Source organism: Marmota flaviventris, chromosome 6, assembly GCF_047511675.1.
Source record: "Marmota flaviventris isolate mMarFla1 chromosome 6, mMarFla1.hap1, whole genome shotgun sequence".
NCBI lineage: Eukaryota > Metazoa > Chordata > Mammalia > Rodentia > Sciuridae > Marmota > Marmota flaviventris.
This window is the reverse complement of record NC_092503.1, coordinates 76621683-76640273: the sequence shown is the minus strand read 5'-3', so window position 1 is coordinate 76640273 and position 18591 is coordinate 76621683. Positions and strand designations below refer to the sequence as shown.

Here is an 18591-nt window from a genome sequence, read left to right as displayed (position 1 = left end):
TACTTTTGTAAACTAATCCCTTTTGCACCTACATTGGCTCCTATGTTGACTAATTAAGTCCCAGCAGGAGAGATGATACTAACCAAAATTTCTTAACAACTAACTTTACCCAATCCTCAATGTTATGTACCTTCATAATCTAGTAGTAAAGATCATGTGTTCTTCTATGATGCCATTAAGGGTGATTAGAAAGTATGGTCACGCTCCTTGGGTATGACTGTAGTTTGGATCTGGAATGTTTCCCAAAGACTCATACATTAAAGGACTGGTTGCCAATGCAAGTGGAGATTTGTGAAAGTGATTAGATCTTGAGGGCTCTGACCTCTCCAATGGATTAGTCTATTGTTGGATTAATTGCTCAGTAAACTATTGGGAGGTTGAGGAAATTGTAGGAAGTAAAACCAGCTGGAGAAAGTGGGTTATTGGGGGTGTGCCCTTGGGGACTATATCTTGTTGCTGGGCGCCCCCCCCCCCTTTTTCATGGTCTCAATTTGGTGAGCATCTCTATTCAGCCACATGCCTCCCTCCATGATCTGCCTCATTAAAGGTCCAAAGTGGTGGCGCCAAGTGTCCATGGACTGAAAGCCATGAGCCATGGTATAAAATAAATCTTTTCTTCTTTAAGTTGTTTAATCAGGTACTTTGTCACAGGATAGAAAGCTAACTAACATAGGTGTCTACCCCCTAGAAGAAATTTAATTAGTAAAAGACTTTTCTAATTTTTTTTCTACCTCTCTGGAAATGATAGAAATCTATCTTCAGCATGCTTGATCAAATACAACAAACATAATTTTAAATTACAGGTTACTCTGGTGTTGAAAAAGAGAAAGATTTTTGCAGTATTCACCCAGCAAGTAGGCCAGAAACTGTTAAACTCAGATTTGCCTCTTGCATCAGTTGGTAGCAGGGGGATTTATAGAAAGAGAGGGAAGCAGCTTCTTGTCTGTTGGATGTTGAGAAACAGGAGTTTTAGGTTTGTCTTATGCAGAAAATTTCCTCATAAGGAAATTCCCAGATTGAAAAAAAAAAAGTCAGGGCGAGTAACAATCAAGAATGATAACCCCCCACTTCCGCAAGCCCTTATGTAGATACTAGGAACTTAGAGCCACATAGGAATTTCCATAGTCACACAGGAATGGAAGACAGTTTTGATTTCATAATTGGCAGGACCATCCTTGAGATGTTGGAGTGTATTTTCTGTCTTAATCTTGATTACAAGGTGATGGAGAAGAGGAAAAAGAAATTTCTGAGAATTTAATACCAAGCAAGGGCTTGCTCTCTGCACACAGAAGCCATTACTGAAACTCTGGGTGTTGAAAAAGAGAAAGATTTTTGCAGTATTCACCCAGCAAGGAGGCCAGGAACTGTTAAGCTCAGATTTGCCTCTTGCATCTCTTGGTAGCAGGTGAATTTATAGAAAGAGGTGGGAGCAGCTTTTTGTCTGTTGAATGGTGAGAAAGAGGAGTTTTAGATTTGTCTTATGCAGGCATAGATGGTCATCATGCCTCTTCACAGATTGCATGTTTCTTTTACTGGGGAAGTTATCATGTTTTGCATGGAGGCTTTTGATCTTATAATGTCAAAAGGTCATTGACTGGAGGAACTTTCTTTTTCTGTAGATGTTCTTTCTTTCTTTTTTTTTGTCACAGTTATGAAAAGCTGACTAATTCAATAGCTTAAGCATTTTGTTATTTATGAAATTTAGGTTCAGGTGTGTTCTGGTTTAGCTGATTTCAGTCCTACCCACCTGTGAGTTTAAATGTACTACTTTTGAGTTTGGAATAAGCATTTGGGATTCAAATATCACACCCATGTGGTTTCAGAAACTCCAAACCAATAAGTAAAATGGTCTCTTGTTATAGGTTCATAGGCTTCCTGGCAAATATATACATAAATTTTTAATCAAGTAACACATTTCATCCTGAATCCCTAAAACCCCATAGATATAGATCAGATAGTTATTAGTGCTCAATAAAAAATTTGAGAACACATCCTCGCCAACATTTATTGTTGTTTGTCTTTATGATAGCTGCCATTCTGACAGGAGTGAGATAAAATCTGAGATTAGTTTTGATTTCCATTTCTCTAAAGGTACACTCATACATTGCTGGTGGGACTGCAAATTGGTGCAGCCAGTATGGAAAGCAATATGGAGAGTCCTTGGAAAACTGGGAATGGAACTACCATTTGACCCAGCTATCCCTCTCCTCCGTCTATATGCAAAGGACTTAAAAACAGCATACTACAGGGACACAGCCACATCCATGTATTTATAGCAGCACAATTCACAATAGCTAAACTGTGGAACCAACCTAGATTCCCTTCAGTAGATGAATGGATAAAAAATGTGGCATATATACACAATGGAATATTCCTCAGCAATAAATGAGAATAAAATCATGGCATTTGCAGGTAAATGGATGAGTTAGAGAAGATAATGCTAAGTGAAGTTAGCCAATCCCCCCAAAACAAAAGCCAAATGTTTTCTCTGATATAACAAGTGTGATTCATAGTGGGGTAGGGATGGGGAGCATGGGAGGAATAGACAAACCCTAGATAGGACAGAGGGGTGTGAGGGGAAGGGAGGAGGCAGGGGGTTAGCAATGATGGTGGAATGTTATGGACATTTTTATCCAAAGTACATGTGTGAAGACATGAATTGGTGGGAATATACCTTGTATACAACCAGAGATATGAAAAATTGTACTCAATATGTGTAATATGAATTGTAATGCATTCCACTGTCATTTATTTTTTAAAAATTGAGAACACGTGAGGAAACAAATCAGAAACAAATTGCAGAATTTCACCCCTAGAATTTTATCTAGAATGAAGATAATTATGTTTTAAATATTTGGGAAAATAAGAATGAACTGGTAACATGAGTGGAAAATAGCCACGTAGAATTGAAGAAGAACTGTCTAGAGCATCTAGCAATGAAAAATGAAACTGGTGAAAGTAAAAAGTATATAGCATGAATAGTCAAATAAATCAAAAATAGTAGAGGAGTTCAGTAAACAGCAGGATTGAAAAGCAGAACTTATACAGAATGTGACACAGAGACAAGAAAATATGCAAGAAACCTGAACACCAGAATAATAAAATCTAACACTTTTAATCAAATTTCCAGAATGAAGTAGTAGGAATAAGGAAGAGGCAACATATGAAGGGTCAGTGGCTTTGAATTTTCCAGAATTGATAAAAGTATAAATCTAAGTTTAGCTAGTTCAGCAAATCGGAAACAAGGTAAATGAAAGAGAAGCAGCATATAGACTCTTTGTAGTGAAATTATAGAATATCAAAGATAATGAGAAAATAGGTAGCCAGAGATAGGTAACCATTAGTTAGAACATTGAGATCTAGTTTTATTTACTAGCTACTGTAGCCAGTTTACTAAAACAATGGTAGACGCCAGTGGAATTGTATGTTGAAAATGTTGAGGTAAAAATAACTGACAACCTAAAATCATTCAGTAACAAAGATGAAACAAAGTTATGTAATATCAGCAAAAGACCCCCAAAGACAAAATATTAAAAAATTAAAAAATTTTTAAAAAAAACACAAAAATCCAGCAAACTGTTTTTCCTCATCAATAAAATGGGGTTTAAGAATAAATATCCTGGACTGGGGATATAGTTGAGAGGTAGAATACTTGCCTAACATGAGCAAGGCCCTGAGTTCAATCCCCAGTATGGCAAAAAGAAAAAAAAAAAGCAAACTTCCTAATGTTATTGTAAGCATTGAATAATATTTGCTACATAAGAAGCAACAGATGATGGAGGAAATTGAAGTGAGTGTGGCCATATTTGCCCCTCTGTTCCTTTGATTCTTTTATACATCTCTACAGTTACTGGGTATAAACTAGTATGCAGTGATCTATTTTACCATGAAAGATGCTTGTATTTCTGTGAAAATTGATAGATTATTCTTATTATTAACAGGACCTGTAAGAGTGGAGTTGTGAATCAGTCTGTGCTTCACCATAAAATCTTTTGGGATCATGAATATTTGCTAGGGTGAGGCCAGTAGTGGATGGTGATATGAGAAAACTTGCAAGGCATTAGGAAGCAAAGATAAGAATTTTACAAACCAGAAGAGCATTGGTTGTAAGTAAAGGGACTTCTGTAACAGTGGAGACTTAAGATCCACCCATAGAAAGATTGCAAATTAGACCAAACAGCAGTGGATTAGGGAAAAGTATTATTAGGTAACAGAGCCTGAACTCCAGGCTGACCAGAACAGGGAGACATTATGAAAGGGACAAAGCAACTAAGGAGGAAGATTGAATGTGTCAGAAATAAGAAAGCTGTTTTAACAACCCCTTGTATGCCTTTCATCATAGGTAACGATGAATCATCAGTCTCTGCTGGCCTGAGAATCACCAATAGAGACTATTAGACGGTATAACTGTGTAATTGTCCAAACTAGGACAGTTTTAAGGATGAAAGCAGGCTCTATTAGTAATTATGCTGGCAATAGAGAGTAACCTGTGGCAAACCAGGGCATGTGTTTCTTTTACAATTAGAACTCCTAAGTGATGGTGAAAGAAGACTGTTGCTGAAATGGAACTTGGTGGGGGAGGTGGTAGATATACTGAAGAGGAATTTTATACATGGGCTTCTTTCAGTATGATAGCCTGAAATTTTTAGATGAGGTGAGCTGTCAGACCCCAGTGCAGGGATCCAGAACTTGCATTTTGGGGGAATCACCAAATTAGGCAGTTCTATGTTAGTTCTAAGTTTATTTGGTGGTTTCTATTGTGGCTTTGGTGTTATGCCTGTGATTCAAGGAATAAAACAGGACAGTGAGTAGACTCAGAATATACAACATAGTGTTATTACTAAGCAAAGAATAAGCTTTGCTTATTATAATCCTTTGTTTAAAAGTATTATGGTTTATATCAGGCTTTGTGAAGTATTATTAATAACGAATAAAGAAGAAACTTTGCTTGAAAAGATAAGCTTCAATTATGGTAATTTCTATAGTGGAACACTTCATTCTTTGATAAAGATGAAAAATGAGTTCTTATTCTGCCCTTATTCTTTGGCTGTCATTACTGTAGCTACTAACCACATGTGGCTATTGAGCAATAGAAATGTGCCTCGTACAAATTCAGATATAATGTAAATTTAAAATAAAATATCTCTGGATTTTAAGACAGTTTGGAAAAAATAGAATGTAAAATAATTTGTAATCTTTACATTGTTTACATGTTGAAATGATAATATTGTGGAAATATTGTCAAAACCTATTACTAAATTTAACTTGTTTCTCTTTTACTTCATTAAATTGTTATTAGATTTAAAATTATACATTTGGCTTGTCTTATATTTCTTTTGGACAGCACTGTTCTAACCCATAAGTGTAATATAATATTTTAAAAAATAATTATATTTTCCAGTGGCATCATGTAGTCTCAGAAATGTTTCTTCTTAATTTCTCTTTGCTTTATTGTAGTTTCTATTGCTTTATGTTTTTAGATTTCATGGTCATTCCCTAGCATTTAATGACTGTAAACAATTTAGAACTGTAGATTAGTAGAATAGCTGAAGGTGGAAGGATTTAGAGCTTTTATTACACTTCCATTTGAAAAGCAAAGATACTGAGGCTTATATGTGTACATACTTTACCAAAACTTGAGTTCCTCTTTTATAATTCCTTCCTTCCCCCCTCCCCTTCCTTCCCTCCTCCCCCCTTCCCCTCCCCTTCCTTCCTTCCTTTCTTATACTGGGAATTAAACCCAGAGTTATTTAATTGGAGAAGCCTAATGTTTGAAGAAATCATAGGCACCTTTTTGCTTTAATAATGTTAACCACTTTTGAATAATTTATTTTACTTTGTTCTTAACCACTATATCAACTAGGGTTGATTTTCTTCCTCATGGAACATTTGGCAATGTTTGGAGACATTTTGATTATAGCAACTAAACTAAATACTACTAGCATTCTGTGGATAGAAAGAAGTCAGGGATGCTACTAAATACTCTACAATGCAAGACAGAATTTTACAACAAAGAATTATCTAGCCCCCAATGTTAGTAGAGCTGAAATGGAGAAAACATCTTGCATGTAGTAGTTCTTTATTTAAAAAAATATATATATATTAGTGGCACATGCAAGCTAAGCTGGTTTGAAGACAGTGGATAGCTCTCTGGTTCATCCCAGGCAAGTCAAACCCTGGCATGTGTAGAGTCAGAGATTTAGATAAACATTTCACCAATAAGATGATGAGTCATTAATTTCCAGGTGTCCTGTTCTGTCACAGCACGGTTAATATGCACAAGAAAACTATTAAATGGGCCAACTGCCAGCTTGCAGTTCAACTTCTTGTAAAACCAGAGCTCTTTTTATAAGGAGCCTAAGTTTCTTCATTGGTAAAATGATATAATTCAGGTAGACAAAGCACAAGCTTCAAGGCTAACTGGTAGGGGAGAAGCAAGACTAGTGGAGAGCAGGGACAGGTGGTCATAATGAAGTGGTCATAGTGAAAGGCTTTACTAAATGAGCAGATTTGCTGTCTCAATCTGGCTGACTTAATTTGTTCATGCTGCTATAGGGCCCATTATCTTGGTGATTTCTGCCAGAAAGATTAAAGGGAAATGTAATTGGTTAGGAGGCAGATGCAAACCCAAATAGGAAGTGTGTCTTCTGGTGTTGGTGTGCCTGACTGACATTTTGTGTCAGCATTTGTTTTGTTTTCAGATGTCTTAGTCACCTTTTCGTTGCCATGACAGAATATATAAGATGATTAACTTAAAAGGAGGAAAGATTTATTTTGGGTTATGGTTTCAAATGTTCAGTCTATGATCACCTGGTTCCATTGCATTGGGCCTCAGGAAAGGCACAATATTATAGCAGCAGGAACATATGTAAGAGAAAGCTACTCACCTCATGATGTCCAGGAAGCAGAGAGACAGAGGAAAGGGCTAGGGACAAGATACAGATTTCGAGGACATGCCAAAAGTGACTCACTTCTGCTTCCTGAAGTTTCTACCACCTCCTGATAGTGCCACCAGCCAGGGACCAAGCCTTTAACATACCAACCTTTGGGGGACATTCCAGATCCAAACCATAACATCATGCAAAAATGATTTTTAAAGGTGTATATTCATGTGTAGGTGATTCCACACGATGAAGAAATTGTTAGACACTCAGAGGATAGGACAGGAATGGAAAATAACTGACAAATTGGAGAATTGAATGAAAAATGATGAGGTTAGCTGACTGAGGAAGAAAATATAAACTTCTGGAAGTGTGGTATATAGTATGATAATTAAATGAACAGTGGAGGAAAAACTGATTGTAGAATATGTAAGTATCTGGTACTTTTAAATCTTTTAATCCTGGGATTTTTTTCATGATATATGTTTAAACCCTTTTTCCCCCCAGTGCTGACAGTTGAACCCAGAATCTTACACATGCTAAGTCAGTTCTCTGCCACTGACTGAGCTACATACCCAGCTTTTTATTTTTAACTATTAAGTCTTCATTTTAATTCTGTTAGTAAACTGCCTCTAGGAGAATGTGTAATCCCCAGCCTTTGAAGTTAAAAGAGATATATAGAATATAAAGGAGATTCAGAAGGTATTTACCAAGATGAACACAGGAAAGATAGGTTAACGATAGCTTAAAAGCATAGAATTTATTAAATTTTATAAGATTTGAGTAATGAATATGTAATTCAAAACAAAAGCAAGAATTAGCATTGTGTTTCTTTAAGACAAGTTTTGTTTAGAGATATGGAAGATGAGAAAACAGTGGTTATTAAACACACTATAGAGAACCAGTGAATCTTCTGGCAAGAGTAAATAGTCAAGGGCTGGAATTGTGCTTAGTGGTAGAGCACTTGCCTAGCATGTGTGAGGCACTGGGTCAGATTCTCAGCACCACATATAAGTAAATGAATGGAAAAAGGTCCATCAACAACTGAAAAAAAAGTCTATTAAAAAAAAAAAAAGAGAGTAAACAGTCAAGGGAATCTAGAATGGCAAAGTTTGAACTTTGTGAATAAGATCCATGGTGTTAAGACTGATCTCATATCTGATAGTTACATAATACCAACCTTTTGGAATAAGAAAAGGATATGAGAAATGTAATTACAAGATGAATAAAAAGCATTCAAATATAAATTTTCAGAATTTTTCTTTATAGAATGCTTTTTTGGGGGGCCGTCTGACAAATGCCTATATTTTCAAAACAGTAAAATACTACTTCCTCAGTGTAGTCCTTTAAATTTTCCAAGTATAATTTATTCTATGATTCTACAATGTCTCCTACTTACCTTTTTAATAAATCTTATCACATAATATTAAAAAGAACAAACATTTTTATTTTTTAATAAGTAATAAATTCTTATGATTCAAAAAGTTCCTTGTTATAACAGTCTCCCATCAGACCTTTCCCATCCCATGCACACATGAAAGTAACCATGTTATTATAGTTTTATTGTAAATCTTTCAAATTATCTTTATGTATAAATAATCTGAATATATTTTCCCTGTTAAGATGATTATCAATAGATATTTATTAAAAGGATGAGTGTGCTGGTAAAACAGTCTTTCTTTACCCTAGGAGCTCTACTCAGTAATGGTGAACCAGGTTTGGGTCACAGTTAAAAATGCTCATCTAGTCCCCTTACTAATGAAGAGTAGAATGCTGACAGATGACAAGTCAGGCCTTCTTAATGACTCTGACCTCTTCAGGAGTAGAGGCTCTTTTCAGAGTAATTAACCAACATTATGAGAAGATATAAATTTGATTGTTCATGGGGCCAACCAAATGATAGAATTAACTATCAAGAGAGAGTATCAAATTTCTATTCAAGGGAGAAAATATCTCCTGTGACTAAAATTATTGAGATATAAGTATGCTGTAGAGTAAAAAGTGGTCTATATTTCTATGATTTAGTTTTTTTAAAAACAGTTTTAAAAGTAATACTAACTGGTACTTCTTATATTGGAGTAAAAAATGCTTAGGAAAACATTGACTAATCTTGCAAAATTTAGAAAGTTCTAAAGATTCAACTCATCTAAGTCAAGAACTGATCACATGAAATAATGTTTTTTTCCTAGGAAAAAAATATCAGGACAATTTTTCAAAATCTTGTGTAACTCTTAGTTTAAAAACAAATTGTTTTCATGATAAATAAGATCAAACTTTTATCTGTGTTGTACACTGAAGATAGATTTATTTGCTTATGTGTTGTGAATTTACTGTTTACTATAAGATTAAGAATCACAGATGCATTAACAGTGATAGATAAAACTGGAGTACAGTAAGTGATCAGGGGGAGACATCTGTGTTCCTTGCAGATTGTAAGATTAGATTTTTATCTGAGGGTTGACAAACAAAGCTCATTTTGAGGGATAATTTAAGTATATTTTAAGTCTCATGTCTTTTTGAAATATATTAAACAACCGCATGTCAAAAATAGGGCCAATTTTCAAGGGAGACAAATTCTATCTTTGATTTGTAGTTGAAAGTGGTGGATTTCATTCAGGCCCTTACCCTCTAATTTTTATCCTTAAAGGCGGGGATTTTTTCGTTACTATGTTATTGAGATTACTTTCTGTCATAAAGTGATTTTAGTAAAATGGGGAGAATGGAAAGGAATACGATCTGGCCTCCTTAGACGTGCTTATTATATGATGGATAAGTCAAATAGAAATAATTGTGGAATTTCTGATGATTAGAAATTAGAAGACAAAAAAATTGGAAGCTTTGACTTAAGGACATTGGTTTTTTTTTTTTTTTAATTTTTTATTGTTGGCTGTTCAAAACATTACATAGTTCTTGATATATCATATTTCACACTTTGATTCAAGTGGGTTATGAGCTCCCATTTTTACCCCATATACAGATTGCAGAATTACATCAGTTACACATCCATTGATTTACATATTGCCATACTAGTGTCTGTTGTGTTCTGCTGCCTTTCCTATCCTCTACTATCCCCCCTCCCCTCCCCTCCCCTCCCCTCTTCTCTTCTCTCTCTGCCCCCTCTACTGACATTGTTTTATTTTTCTTAAAACAAGGTAATGTCAATTTAACAAGTGATGTGACCTTAATGATAATACACTTATAGTTTTTAAGATACAGCTTTGTGAAATTGGCTGCCATCCTGAAAAAAAAAAGAGAGAAAAAACAAACCTGTTAAATTTTTAGGGGGTTTTAACACTAATAATTACATTCAAAATGCATGTGAAAGTCTTAACGTATTTTCATTATTTCAGCTACTTTAATCTTATAATAATGATTTTTAAGTGTTGATAATACTAAAAGAGAAAAATTATAAACTGCATTTTTTTGGGTTGTTGACATGTGTGTTTTATTTTATGGAATATAGTTTCATAAATCTGTTTATACTAATTTAGAATATGATATCCTAGACTAAACCTGGGTTTTATTTGCTTACTAGAGGAATTAATTTCCTCAGCCATTTAGTATAACCCAGTGATGGAGCAATTGCCTAGAGTTTCCAAAGCCTTCCATTTTATTTCCAGCATAAAGTAGGGTAAGAAAGAAAGTGATTAACTAAGATATTAGAAAAAAGTGACCAAAGAAGTAGAAAAAGGCCCAATGAAATGAGAGACAAACATCTGGAGAAATGGCCTGGCTGTCTTTATAGATGAAACTCACTTAGTTTAAACAAAGGCCATCTATTTATTAGACTCATTTCTGTCCTCAGGACTTACCAAAAAAAAAAAAAAAAAAAAAAAAGACTTTTAAGAATGAAAGGCTGTGAGGATTAAATCAAATATTCTAATGTTGTCTTTGACATGATAGTATTCTTAACTGACTTTTCCTCCCCCAAATCGCCCTACAGACTATCGTGAGGAAAAGAGAGTCTTAAATGGTAAGTCACACAGATTTATAATAAAAATATATCATACTCACATGCTTATGTCCAGTATTATATGACAGAGTTGTCTGGAGAAGTTAGATTTTTTTTTTAAATCCAAAAGATGTCTTTACTTGCCCAGGCTTAAATAGGATTTGACAGAATATTTTGGGCCCCTTATTCCAACCATTATTCACTTTCACAGTAGTGTTTTCTGTGACTTCTCTGAACACATATTCATTTGCCCAAAGCTTGAATACTTGTGGTGATTAAAATGGTGCTGAATGATACAATGCCCTCAGGCATTTGAACTGACCTTCATTGTTTATACACAGATGTTGAATAGCTTAATCTACCAGTCTGTGCTAGCTTCTTCAGCCATTTAGTATGACTCTTAATTTTGACTGACAATGACCCTATCCTCCCCAAAATTTGCTGTGTTGATGAATACTGATTCATGAAATGCATGGGGTTACTCTGATTGAATTATGTTATTGTACATTTGGAGAGACATATTTTTCTCTGTGTTTGAAAAAGAAAGTTATAGAAATGCAGCCAATAAACCAGATTGGATGAATTACCTTTTTCTTTTTGATTAGAGAAAATAGTCTGTATTTTACATGAATTTATGCAATTTTTGATACCTGAAGCTGTTGTCTGATGGTATTATACTGTATTAAATTAAGGATTTAGTTTTTATCTGATGATGGACTCCTTTGTGGTACTACAAAAGTAACAAACTTAGAATGGAACCACCATTTGACCCAGTTATCCTACTCCTTGGTCTATATCCAAAGGATTTAAAATCAGCATACTATAGTAATGCATCCACATCAGTGTTTATAGCAGCTCAATTTACAATAGCTAAACTGTGGAAGCAACCTAGGTGCCCTTCAATAGATGAATGGATGAAGAAACCGTGGTATATATACACAATGGAATATTACTCAGCATTAAAAGAGAATAAAATTATGGTATTTTCAAGTAAATGGATGGAGTAGGAGAATGTCATGCTAAGTGAAGCAAGCCAATCCTCAAAAACCCAAAAGCTGAATGTTCTCTCTGATAAGTGGATGCTGCTCCATAATGTGGGGGACATGGGAAAAATGGAAGAACTTTGATGGGGCAAAGGGGAAGGAAAGATGGGGAGGGGGAATGAGGGTTGGAAAGATAGAGGAATGAGATGGACATCATTACCCTAGGTACATGTATGACTGCACATATGGTGCGATGTTACATCGTGTACAACCATAGAAATGTAAAGTTGTGCTGCAGTCATGTACAGTGAGTCATAATGCATTCTTCTATCATACATATCTAATTAAAATTTAAAAAAGAATGAATGAACCCCATTGAAATAGATTTAAAAATTAGTAACACTGGGCATTTTCTTTCCCACCGCATGTGCCTGTTACCTTCCTTTGGATGTACTGTATTTAACTAATATACCAGTTAGAGTTAGGCTTCAAAATGGAAGATAATGTCTGTTCAGTTCCTTAGCCCATTTATTGATTGGGCTAATTGGTTTTTTTGGTGTTAAGTTTTTTGAGTTCTTTATATATCCTGGAGATTAATGCTCTATCTGATGTGCAGTTGGGAAAAATTTTTCTGAAGGCTCTCTCTTCATGTTCTTGATTGTTTTCTTTGCTGTGAAGAAGCTTTTTAGTTTGATTCCATCCCATTTATTGATTCTTGATTTTAATTCTTGTGCTATAGGAGTCTTATTAAGGAATTTGGGCCTAAACTAACATGATGGAGATTTGGGCCTACTTTTTCTTCTATTAGGCCCAGGGTCTCTGTTCTAGTGCCTAAGTCCTTGATTCACTTTGAGTTGAGTTTTATGCAGGGTGAGAGATAGGGGTTTAATTTAATTTTGCTACATATGGATTTCCAGTTTTCCTACTACCATTTGTTGAGGAGACTATCTTTTTTCTAATGTATGTTTTTGGTGCCTTTGAAGAAATACAGTCGGTCAACAAATATATGAAAAATGTTCAACATGTCCAGCAATTAGAGAAATGTAAATTAAAACTGCATTAAGATTTCATCTCACTCCAGTCAGAGTGGCAATTATCAAGAATACAAGCAGCAATAAATATTGGCGAGGATGTGGGGGAAAAGGTACACTTATACGTTGCTGGTGGGACTGCAAATTGGTGTAACCATTCTGGAAAGCTATATGAAGATTCCTCAGAAAACTTGAATGGAATAACCATTTGACCTAGTTATCCCATTCCTTGGCATATACCCAAAGGACTTAAAATCAGTATACTACACTGATACTGCTACATCAGTGTTTATGGCAGCTCAGTTCAAAAGCTAAACTATGGAACCAATCTAGGTGCCCTTCAATAGATGAATGAATGAATGGATAAAGAATCTGTGGTATATATAAACAATGGCATATTACTCAGCGTTAAAGAAGAATGAAATTATGGCATTTGCTGGTAAATGGATGGAGCTAGAGAATATAATGCTAAGCAAAACAGGCCAATCCCAAAGAACCAAAGGCCAAATGTTTTCTCTGATACATGGATGCTAATTCACAATGGGGAAGGGGTAGCTAGGGAGGTAAATAGAGGTACTTTGGATTAGAAATAGGGGAGGGGAGGTCTGTAAGTAGGAAGGAGAGTAGAAAGAATCCAACATTATTAATCATTATGTATAAATGGTTACACGACTGGTGTAATTCTATATTATGTATAATCAGAAGAATGAGAAATTATACTCCACTTATGTATGGTGTGTCAAAATGCATTCTACTTTTATGTCTAACTAATTAGAACAAATATAAAAAAAAAGGAAAATAATACTCCAGAAGTAATCTGTCTAGCATCATTACCACTTGTAACTTGTATCCTATAGTATTAGAATACTTATCTATATTTATTAGCTGCCTCACACTTTGACTCATTTAAATCTATTTGATAAGTCTGTGTGTTTGTGAATATGATTTGCATGCCTTCTGTGTCATTATTTCAACAGTTACTTAAAATACTGAGTGGGATAGACTACTTTCATATTCCACAAGAGACCTAATACCTTCAAATCACTGTTAATCATTACCAACATTTTAGGGAGGGAGAATGTTTGTTCAATCCACCTTATTTTACTTACTTATTTTCTTCCACTTCACATTTACCCCATATTCTTTCAACTTATCCAGAAAGATATTGTAGGATTGGTTAGTTTGTTTTTGGTTTTCTTTTTGCAAATGTTGAAATCAAGACACATTTCTTTGGCATATGACATTACTCTATGTAATGTCGTACTTTTTATGGTACTGTATAGTTTTTTAAAAATTTGTTCTTTTAAATATACATTTATGTATTTTAATATATATCTTAATATGTATTTAGTTGTCAATGGACTTTTTTTTAATATGTGGTGCTGAGAATTGAACTCAGTGCTTCACACATGCCAGGCAAGTGCTCTACCATTAAGCCACAACCCTAGCCCTAATTTGTTCTTTTCAATATACATAACAATAGAGTATATTTTGACATATTTATACAGACATGGAGTATATCTTATTCTAACTGGGATCCCAGTCTTGTGATTATACATAATGTGAAGGTTCATTGTGATATATTTATATATGTACATAAGAAAGTTGTGTCACATGCATTCCACTGTCTTTCCTATTCCTATTCTTCTCCTTTCCCTTCATTCCCCTTTGTCTGTTCCACTAAACTTCTGTCCACCCCTACTTGCTTGTTGTGTGTTAGAATCCCCGTATCAGAGAACATTCAACTTTCGGTTTTTGGGGATTGGGCTTATTTCACTGTGTAGTTTTTTTTAAAGAAGGTCTGGAAATTGTCTCATGAGTTTTGGGGAAGAGGAAACAGTGGTTTATAAGATCACAGTGCTTACACTGTGCTAAAATTCAGATTTTCTCATCCTAATCAAGTCATATAAGATGAAAATTGATTTATAATTTATGAATTCTGTTGATGGCTTTTTCTCACATAAATTTATATCTTATAGCACTTCTTAAATGATTTAGTAAGATTATCTTTTCTTGCATTTGCCATTTTAGAAAAAAGAATAATGCTTGCCCTGCCTTTTATTACACCTATAGTTTTGTGGTAACCAGTCAGCATCACAGTACCTTTAAAATGCCATGCTGAAGTAGACCCACAAGAATGAGTAAATACTTAATTAGAGTAAGATATATTCCATGCTTATATAAATATATCAAAATAGCTTCTATGTTATTCTGTTTTAAAAATTAATAATAAAAACCAGCTTTCCAACTCCAAAAACAAAAAACGATTTAAAAAAAAAAAGGAGTAAAATAGAAAAGAATTCCATGTTAGTGAGATAGTAGAGCAACTGGAACTCTCAATGTGGCAAAAATTATAAATTTAGTACAACCACTTTGAAAAGTTGCTTAGCAGTAGCTACTAGAGTTAAACATACATAAACCTCAGATGCTCACCAGAAATGTAGTTATATGTTCTTTAAGAATATACATATGTGTGTGCAAGAATATTTATAACAGCACCATGCATAATAGCCCCGATATAGAAATAATTCGGACATCCCTCAGTGGAATAAATTGTTATATATTCATGCAGTGTAGTACTGTTCAGTAACAAAAAGAAAACAAACAAACTACTGGTGCATTCAGTAGCATGGATCAACCTTGCTGTTTGCCCAAAGAACTATAATGTCCTTAATGTAAGACAAAAAAGCCAGGCCAAAAGAGAGTGCATTTTATGACTTATTTGTGTGCCTTTTAGTTGAAAAGGGCATCTTAATACACTAATGGTGTTATCAAACACAGGCAAAAAGTAATCAGTGGTGTTAGAAGTCATAATAGTGACTGTCCTTTTGGGAGGGGCAGCTATTAGAAAGAAGATTGAAGAGGGTGCTGGCTATAAAGGTATGTTTTAGTGTATGAAAATTCATTTTACATCCTTTTATATATTTATGGAATATCAATAAGAAGTTAACTGAAAAAAATTTAATGTTGTTAAGATGAATTGTTGCTATTTTGTTTTTCTTTGTGAAGGCCTGCTTCCCAAGAGCCAAATGATATCTACCAAAGAAGGTCCTAGTTCCCCAAGGTATACATGCTTGTTTTACATTATCAAAGCTAAATCTGTTCTACACAAAATGCATACATCATAAAAAGAAAGTAGTTCTGGGTTTGATGTATTATTTACTATTAATCATTCTTTTTTTGACTCATGAATTATAGTGCCTCATTTATCACGCATTGTTGGAGAATGAGCATTTCCCTAAATGTGAGTTATAAATATAACTGAAGTTTGATCCATCTTAAATATCAACACTTAAATTTTTAAAAAAAATATTTTTCTGATTATAAAAATGTACATGCATAGTATAAAATGTGAAAAATATAAAAATACAAAGAAATACAAAAGTGAGTGATGAAATCAGTTGTAACCACCCAAACTTACATACTCTTAACACTTGACTTATTCCTTCCAGTTTGGTTTATATAATACCTATTTCATATAACTCTGTTTTTGTAATGTTGGTATTATAGTATATTTTGTGAGCAATTTCTTAGGTCTTCAACTATTCTGTGAAAGTGTTTTTTGTTTGCTTTTCATGATATAACCATACCATAATTCAGCAATACAGTTTTTTGGTAAATCTAGTTTGTTTTTATCAATTGTTAATGGAAATCTTTCAAAATGTATTAGACACTAGTTGTCTTAAACAGTTAACACCAAATTAAGCAATACTTGTACACTTTTGTTGATGACATTTCAAATGCTCTCAGGACCCTCTGTGTTCTCTGAAGTTCTTTTTCTTCCTGCCTTTCTCCCCACGGCTTTCTAATATTATTCTTACAGAGGCATTTCTGCTATACTTTTAAGTTATTTTATGACAGTTTTAAGTTAAGGGTGCCTGCTCTAGATTCATGTATTGTTGCCTGTGTGTAGGTAATAAGTGCAGAAACAGTATTGATTTCATCAATAGCTACAGCAAAACAGAAGACTTCATTTTATCTGAAGTTTTATTATAGACCTATTAAACAACCTGGATGAGTTAATTTCTATAGTAGCAATGTACTTATGACAAGGAGTGAAAGTAACAGCATGTAGATTTCTTCATGCTTGTTAACAAAGCATGTATTATTCTGTTATTACTCTGATAAAAGATTTTAGCAGGAAGATGTGTAAGCTTTTCATAACTGTCTTATCTTGGTTATTTTGTTTTTATTCAAATACATGGAAGTTTAGATACTTTAAATTTAGAAATAATTGCCAGCTATCTAATGAATACTGTAACATGTTAACACCACTGTTAATTTTAGAAAAAGATTAACTTAACGAATTATATTTCTCACTATAAATTTTAAACATTTAATGATTTAATGTTAATCATTATCAATATGAATATTCATTATTTTCTTAATGTTTTACAGCTATGACTGGTTCCAAACAGACTCTGTAGTCACCATTGTCATATATACTAAACAAAAGGTAAACATGTTTTTAAAAATCAGGGGAAAAGGGGCTGGATTTTGGTTCAGTGGCAGAGTATTTGCCTAGCACATGTGAGACACTGGGTTCGATCCTCAGCACCATGTAAAAATAAATAAATAAAGTTATTGTGTCCAATAAAATATTGGAAAAAATATTTTTAAAAAATCAGGGAAAAAATAAATACTCATAAATGATAGTCATGTGCCAGGTCCTTTTCTAAGCACTTTTCTTATATTATTTACTTCTCACAACTCTGTGAGGTAGATATTGCTATTATCCCTATTTTACAAACAAAGAAAGGAAAAAGATAATAATTTACCCAAAGCTACACAGTAATGGCAGATCTAGAGTTTGGAACCCAGGCAGTGTGGCTCCTGCCTGGCATGTGTGTTCTTACTAGCCATGCTATAGTCTCTTAAAAATCTAGACTGGGAAGTATTTTATGTGCTTTTCTGTGATTTTTTTTTTAAGGCATGGATGACAAATGTGAATATTAGTTAAATTCACTACAAGAATGAATTTCCTAAACATACATTGGGATTAGTAAGATTTAGTGTTGTGGTTTTAGTTTAAACCACTAATTTTATTGAGATGCCCTTTTGAACTAAAGTTAAGGAGATAATTGATTCACCAAGTCTTTGTTTAACACTTCTTTTGTATGAGGCATTGCCTTAGATGACAGGGATCTAATAATAGTTGTTACTATTGCTAAAATTATAATTCTTTTAAGTACTAAACTATATTCTTGTTAATGTTTCTTTGTAAAATATACAGGTACCAAACATTTATAGCTTTAAACAAATTCATTAGAGTAAATCAATATCATGAAAACAACTTAGATCTTTGTTAGCCAGATAGTATGGAGAAACTAGGAAAATATTTGGATAATCAAGACCAAAATATACTTGGTATTTCTTTAGCCTACAGTTTGATTATAAAGTCTGTGCTGAATGAAATTGACATGTTTTCTCCTAATTCAGAAAAGTCTAGACTCTGTTCTCTCTGTAAAATATTTGTATTCATGTTATTACTCAACCTACCAACAACCCTATAAAACAGATGATATTAGACTTACTTTACAAATGAAGAAACTGAACTGCAGAAAGATTAATAAATAGTTGGGAGCCAGTGAGAATTAAAAAAATAGGCCAGATGCATAGAGACCTAGCTTTTACAGGGCTTACAATCCAGTTGGAAAATTGGATAAAAAAGCAAACAACTTAGAATATTTCTAAACATATCCTCTAATAACATCAAGGTTCCCAAATTTCACATTTATCTTTAA

The 18591-nt window shown here is 33.9% G+C and overlaps 1 protein-coding gene across 2 annotated transcripts in view; it reads left to right on the top strand.

Moving 5' to 3' along the window:
* The window catches only part of Cyb5r4 (cytochrome b5 reductase 4), an 86603-nt gene that overhangs the window by 21869 nt on the left and 46143 nt on the right, over positions 1-18591 (top strand). The window contains exons 5-7 of one of the 2 annotated variants that reach the window (XM_027928191.2): positions 10825-10854; positions 15857-15911; positions 17246-17303. In XM_027928191.2, coding sequence (XP_027783992.2) covers positions 10825-10854; positions 15857-15911; positions 17246-17303 — 143 coding nt within the window. The remainder of the gene's footprint in view (positions 1-10824; positions 10855-15856; positions 15912-17245; positions 17304-18591) is intronic. The other variant, XM_027928192.2, reaches the window with a different exon arrangement.